The following is a 7,436-nucleotide window of genomic DNA, read 5'->3' on the forward strand; positions in this document are numbered from 1 at the left end:
CAGAATTGCGAGATGTAAAGTCAGAATTGCGAGATGTAAAGTCAGAATTGCGAGATGTAAAGTCAGAATTGCGAGATGTAAAGTCAGAATTGCGAGATATAAAGTCAGAATTGCGAGATATAAAGTCAGAATTGCGAGATATAAAGTCAGAATTGCGAGATATAAAGTCAGAATTGCGAGATATAAAGTCAGAATTCTGACTTTTTTCTCAGAATTGCGTGATATAAACTCACAATTGCGAGTTATAAAGTCAGAATTGCGAGATATAAAGTCAGAATTGCGAGATATAAAGTCAGAATTGCGAGATATAAAGTCAGAATTCTGACTTTTTTCTCAGAATTGCGTGATATAAACACAATTGCGAGATATAAACTCACAATTCTGACTTTTTTTCTCAGAATTGCATGATATAAACTCAAAATTGCGAGTTATAAAGTCAGAATTGCGTGATATAAACTCGCAATTGCGAGTTAAAGTCCAATTTTGAGGGGGGGAAAAGACTGATATGTTCTCAGAATTGCGAGTTTATATCTCACAATTCTGACTTTATAACTCGCAATTGCGTGTTATAAAGTCAGAATTGCGAGATATAAACTCACAATTCTAAAAAAAAAAAATCAGAATTGTGTTTATATCTCGCAGTTCTGACTTTATTTCTCAGAATTGCGCCTTTACGTCTCGCAATTGCGAGTTTATAACATGCAATTCTGACGAGTTTAAACAATGGTGTAATTGTTACAGATTCAACACCGATAGCCATATAGTAGTTTGCATGAATCTATAGTAAATGACTGACCACACTACTAAAATCAATTACCATTATAATGCAGGTACTGGTAGAATTTGCAAAATAGTCTCATTAGAAAATTTTTTTTGCAAACTCCAAAAAAAGCACATATAAATACAATTTACTGCAGTTTCCAATTGAAATGAACAGTAGAACTCACACTTTTATTCCTTTTTCACACAAATTATGATTACAAGCTATCAGTTAATAAAGGTTTATTTTTGCGCAGTTCCTTGTATGATCCCAAAACAATTTTACATATAGTGTCATAATCATTACATATAGTTCATGATTTGCAAACTACTACATTACTACTAAAATTACAGAAGTTTGCATCAGCAAATGTGTTTTTATCTTGCATGTGCTTTTGTTAACACTATTGGTTAGGTTTAGAGTAAAGTTTAGTGTAGGCAGTACGATATTTTCAAACGTGATAAAGCAGTAACCTTTTAGTAGCTATGCTATGCAGAGAAATCTGCTCATGTACACAATCATGTACTAAGAAATTCTGTTTTAGTGTGGTCTGATCGCATGTTTTATGAGATTCTGTTAAGCAAGATTACTCATTTGGCTTTAAAAGTTACCAGTAAAACATTAAAAACAAAGGTATGTGTTTAGCCTCCACTGTAGCTGCACTTATATCGCTAACGCTACTACTTGTCTACTAACCAAGCTTAAGCTAATCTAACATAATAACAGAGGTCTAGTGAAAAAAGTTATTATATTTAGTTTCGTTTTTTATTTTATTTTAGTAAATTTAGAAAAACGTTTGGAGCATTTTTTGTTCGTTAAGGGTAAGTTTTTTTTTGTTTTTTTTTCCGGCAGACAGTGAATCATCACGACTTTCCTAAAATAAATTCTATATATAAAACAGTTCAAGCATATCACAATGTTAGTTTCAATGTTTAACCTAGATAAATGTGCGCTGTTAGATGCATTTCCAATCATTTGTGCGGAGAGAGGAAGCTGAAGCGTGCTCTTCAGCACATGGAAGACAGCACAAACTGTAAAGGGTCTAGTTTTACTTGTGTGCACTTACAATATCATCAAAACATTGAGCTTTTATAAAGAAAACAAACGCTTTCTGCCGTCTTGGTCTTGAGCAGGAGTGTTTCACAATGATGAACCTAAACTCAGCGAATTGCCTCACAGACATGATAAAAATTATATAGAAAGCTTTAAATTACTACTTTAAAACGAAATAATTCAAATCGAAAATAGAAACTCTTTCATTATGTAATCTGTGCATTTCTCTCTAAAGGCACATCCAATGAGGAGATGGCCAGTCATTGTTTTCATCACCATAATTGATGGATGTCTAAAATTTAAAAATAAGGAAAAGCCTAAAACAGGCCCGATTATAATGTGTTTTATTTTATAATTCCGTACAATTAAAAATAAAACACAAATTATAATGGCATATATGTAAAACTTTGTCCTATAATTGTAGCTTATAGCTGCTTATATTTTCTGATTTTTATGTTGCTTAAAATTAAAATTGATATTTGATATTGATAAAATTGAAATTGAAATTAATCAACCTTAAAATTGAAAGGATTTGCTGCAACGCAATTTTGTATGATATGTGAATTATTTATTAGCCTATTTTTTTTTATCCATGCAACAAACGCTTTAAAAACAGCTTTAAAATTACTTTATTGCATTCCAGACGCTTTTAAAGTACTTTTCACTCTAAATTTTACGGGTAGCTTGAATGTAAACATTGTCATGAATTCGTTGTATTCCCATTTGAAAAATAGCCAACAAATTAATTGTTGTAGGCTAACCCGATCTCATGAAAGTGCGTATAGCACGATTTTCTGCTTCTATTTGGCGTAATATTTCTATGCAGAAATTGACTTTGGCATGCAAAAGACTGATAAATTCATAATTAATGGCATGGCTGGTTCAGTCGACAGAAATAGTTAGTCGACAGAAATACGGGACACACAGGCCTATAATAACTGCTGAAATGTTTGCGGGGCAAATCTCAGGTCAGTCTGAGCGCTCATGGTGCTCACAGTGCGTACAGCCGTACACCTGCAGGCGCAACAGACTCGGACGGTTGTCGTGGTAATAAACACCGTAAACAGCAACCATTCGTGTGTCAGCGCTTAATGCGCATCTCCTTTATGAAAAGCATTTTAGGGGGCCCTTGGCTTTTGGGGGCCCAAGGCGGTTGCCTATCTTTGCCTAATGGGTAAGTCCACCCCTGGCGGTCACCTACCTTTGCCAAATGGGACCGCCCCTGAGATCACTACAACTGGAGAGCAGACCTTTGCAACTCTTATCTAGTGAATACGCTTAACATCTGCCAGGATGGTGTTATAACCGACTGCTTGACTTAGGCCTAAATAATCCAATTAAATGTTCATTCAGCATTCTAATCATAGACTTAAAGGGTTTCAGATGGTCTCTGAGCGAGCGTAATTACATGAAGTGTAATTATATGATCCATTGGCTTACTGTTCTCAGGTAAAGTCAATCCTGCTCTTCTGAAACAATTAATACACGCTGTTGTTGTGACATTTGCAGAACTCACTGCTGACGACTGGATTTTCAGGATCAGAAATGTGAAGTACAGGCACTTCCTGGAGACTCCACAGCCAATCAAACAGCTGACAGATGGCAGAAATTCACTTTCTCTAAATGCACATCGAGCTAAGAGATCAGTGCTGTTTGGTACGGGGGTGAAAGTCTGTCCTCAGGAGAGCATGGCAGAGGTCATCACCAGCCATAAAGCTTACTACAAACTAAGAGGTAGGACAACATCTACCCTAAACACCACAAGGGACAGAGCCTTGAGCATCAGTGCCAAATTTGGCAACAACACCTCAGATCCTCATAAATCATAATTAACTTCCCAATCATTCCAAGCCTTCTGAGAGATGAAGGATCATGCAAGCCAAAAAAAGAAGTGGCTCTGAGCCAAGTGTAGATAAATGTAGTGTACTTTTTTAGGCTTGCCTTCTTTGAGTGTTATAGTATAGACTTTTCTATGTTGCTATATGTGGTAAGGAAAGTAAAACCAAAGTAAATAAAAAAAGAAAGAAATTGAAATTAAACATTTTGTTTTCAATATCTAATATAATTCTTAACTTTATAAATATATATTCAAAAGTTTTTTTATATAAAATGTATACTTTATTCAGCAAGGAAGCTTCAAATTGATCAAAAGTGACAGTAAAGATATTTATGATTTTACAAAACATTTCTATTTCAATTATATGCCGTTCTTCTAAACTTTCCCCACAACATTGACCTTAATAAAAAATGTTTCTTGAGCACCAAATCAGAATTATTTCTGAAGGATCATGCGACACTGAAGACTGAAGTAATGGCTACATCTACATTAAAATAGAAAACCGTTATTTGAAATTGTATTATATTTCACAATATTGCTGTTTTTTACTGTATTAAAGAAAAAAAAAAAAATGCAGCCCAGGTGAGCATAAGAGATTTATGCTATAAGTGTAAAGCATTAAATATGAGCATAAGAGACTAATGTTTAACAACATTAAAAAATAAATAAATAATAAATAAGTATCATTGGCCCCAAACTTTTGAATGGTAGTGTAACATGACCTGTACATGACTGTGAATGCAGCTCTATAAACAAAGTGTTAAAACCCTTAAAAATCCAGTCATCATTTACTATAACCCTCATGTTGCTGTATGACTTCTGCAGAACACAAGTGAGTAAATTATGACAACAATGTCATTTCGGGATGAAGTGTCCCTTAAAGAGCTATTTCTACCTGATCAGACCATTAAAAAAATGGCTTTCGATGGTGTATCCTAATGTAGTCAGGTTGATTCAGTCATATTAAATAATATTTTTGCCCTGAATGAAACCAATTAATTTAGATAATACCACTTTTTAGGGCAGGGGATCACCTGACAAAACATTTTTACACTGAAGCAGATAGCATGATATTAAATTACTGGTACAAACAAGCTAAAGGTGAGGCACATTTAGCTGTCAGATGCAGTTAAAAGATACTCTTAATTAAATGTCCATAATAACCGTGTTGGCAAATGAGATAATAGAATCAAATGACTGCATGCTAAACACTATTAAGTATGTTACATCTCTGTCAGCGGTGCAGACAATTAATTGTAAGTGTCCCGGCATGTTTTATCAGGTCTTTGCTGTTAGTCCTCACCATCTCCGCTCAATTCTCTAATGACCTTCTCTAAATAATTCCCATGATATTAAACAGTTTGTCAAGAAGCTGTGTGGGAGGCCTTCCGGATCTTTCTTGACAGAGTTCCTGACACCATGGAGTACCAGCAGTGGGTGTACGCCTGTCAGAGAGACTCGCTTTGCATGGAGGATCTGGCCCAAAATTTTAGTAGCACACAGGAGCATCTTGACATGGTAGCCAGTGTGAGTAGCTGCTTGTGTCCGTTGCCAATTCAGTCCTTTCGTCTTGCCAATACAGCTTAATTGTGCCAATACTATTAAACTGAAAAAGGCTTTTTCGTAAATTCTCATTTACAGAGAGTGAATGCTCAAGATGAACAGGAGAGGTAAGAATCCCGAAGATGATCTTGAATTCAAGGTTTCCGTATTCATGGTATGGCGATTTACTTGTCTTCATTTTGGGCCCAAACCCTTCAGATTATCTAGAATGAGGTCACCTGACTAGCAGGAGATTAAAAATCTCAGCCTGTCCTTTAAAAAACAAAGTTTGTTCATATTTGGTGGCCTAGCTAAACACTGCTCTCTGACCTGATCCACTTTAATAAGAGGGATCTGTGCCCAGACATATTACGCTTGGGTGTTAGAGCCACACAAACATACTTGGGTTTATATGCAGTCAGCCCCTTTATCGGGAACAATGAATTTTATTGCATTTATCATTCTCGAATTGATTCATCCCTTCTTGACAAGTTTTCAATAATTTTTAGGGCTCTCACACCTGCACCAGGCGAGAAATGTAAGTCCTCACCATCCGAATGAGAAAGAAATACTGGTTGATCTTATAAAAACTGACTGATTGATGGCTTTTTATGCTTCAGGTTCAAAGAGTCCTGCAGAGGTTTTCATCATGGATTCTGACAGCGTACGGCCACTAACTCGTGCTTTTTAGAATATGCACTTAACATACTGATGAAGTTAGAAACAAGCAAATTGACTATTCTCTGATCTGATAGGAAACTGGGGCACCAGATGTTGTCCCTCAGAGGCTGGTGGAGCACACTGTGGAGTTCAGTGTGACTATAGTAGACCCCGTCTACAGCGCACTACTGAGGGACCCAGGCAGCCCTCAATATGATGACTTCACTCGCAATCTTCATGAGAAGGTTAGGTGAAATCAACTATTAAATATATGCCATTTTACACAGATTCAAGCAGTTTCAAGCTACTAACAAATTACATCTCGCCAGAGCCTGTGATGATGTTGAGCTCACAGAAGGTGAAATATGGAAACAGGAACATTGACAATAAGCAGGAACGTGGTTATGAAACCCAATAAAATAAATATATTTTAAGGGGCAGTGAGTGATAACTGTAATAAAAGAAATGAAATGCATTTGTGTTAAGAACATTCTAGAGATCTCAAAGTGAAAAAAAAATAGACAAATTACTACAGAAGGTTTTAAAGCAGCTTACCTTAAAAAATCATAAAAACAGGAAAGCCAAAGAAGAATTGGGTAACTACAAAAGCCGGCATAAGATTAGTTAACATAAGACCAGAGCCATGGCACATGATTTTACAGCATGGCAGCATGTTGGACAATCCAAAATCGATGGAAAGGATATGTAACCTACTGTGCATAATTTATTGAATTATGCAGTTATTGAAATAAAGTTATTACAATTATGCCTAGAATATTTTCATTTACACTTTTGCAGATGCTGCATGTGTTTGACAAACTTCCTGGGTTTAAAGAGATTCGGGTGCTGGGATTTCGGTAAGTTGATGCTGGAACTGTGGGATTCACCAAGATATTACAGTCCACTGAACTTGAAAATTGTATTTTTGGATGGGTAATTCTCTCACAGGGGCAACTTGGGGTAAGTATTTGAAGAAATACTTGGCAAATTGCATTCAGAACAACTGTGTTTCAATTACTGTACCATTATGTTCTGTTGTACTGTAGACTGTGTAGTTTACTCATAACACAGCATGTTTGCTTATTATCTTAAGATAGTAGCTTTTGGGAAAATTGCGATAATTAACCCTCATGTACTGTTAAGATTGACTTTATATTCCCAAAAATTCCAAAATCTTGTACATGTGAAAATGAATTTCAAAATAAACCTATATTATTTAACTTCAGTTTTTTTTAATACAAAACAAATCCAATTAGACACCTGAAAAAGTGAATCTCCACAATCAGTTCTCATAAGATTAAAAAGATTAATTTGAAATAAGTTTATAATGCATGTTGGCTATTCCCAATTCAGAAGAGCGCGCACACAGCCTGTGTCTGTGAATGCTTCTTATGTAACATATGTAATATTTTAATAACTGACTTTATTAAAAAAATAAATATTTATAAAAAAATAAAAAAATATTTTCTGTGAAATTCAGTAATTAAGTTAATTCTGTAAAAGTAGTTATACCATTATAATCTTGCCTGCTGAAGAAAAAAACAATAGAACCCCTCCCAAAACACAATAACAAATTTAATGGAT

General features: G+C 35.2%; 1 protein-coding gene across 5 annotated transcripts in view; it reads left to right on the forward strand.

Annotated features, from left to right (window-relative positions):
• LOC107741842 (interphotoreceptor matrix proteoglycan 1-like) overlaps positions 1-7,436 on the forward strand; it is a 26,320-nt gene that overhangs the window by 2,300 nt on the left and 16,584 nt on the right. For all 5 annotated transcript variants that reach the window (XM_016554622.1, XM_016554621.1, XM_016554624.1 and 2 more), the window contains exons 2-8: positions 3,323-3,547; positions 5,011-5,177; positions 5,292-5,320; positions 5,702-5,730; positions 5,813-5,856; positions 5,948-6,097; positions 6,651-6,709. In XM_016554622.1, the coding sequence (XP_016410108.1) occupies positions 3,323-3,547; positions 5,011-5,177; positions 5,292-5,320; positions 5,702-5,730; positions 5,813-5,856; positions 5,948-6,097; positions 6,651-6,709 (703 nt within the window). The remainder of the gene's footprint in view (positions 1-3,322; positions 3,548-5,010; positions 5,178-5,291; positions 5,321-5,701; positions 5,731-5,812; positions 5,857-5,947; positions 6,098-6,650; positions 6,710-7,436) is intronic.

This window comes from Sinocyclocheilus rhinocerous, unplaced genomic scaffold (assembly GCF_001515625.1).
Source record: "Sinocyclocheilus rhinocerous isolate Xijiao unplaced genomic scaffold, SAMN03320098_v1.1 scaffold1157, whole genome shotgun sequence".
Classification (NCBI taxonomy): Eukaryota; Metazoa; Chordata; class Actinopteri; order Cypriniformes; family Cyprinidae; genus Sinocyclocheilus; species Sinocyclocheilus rhinocerous.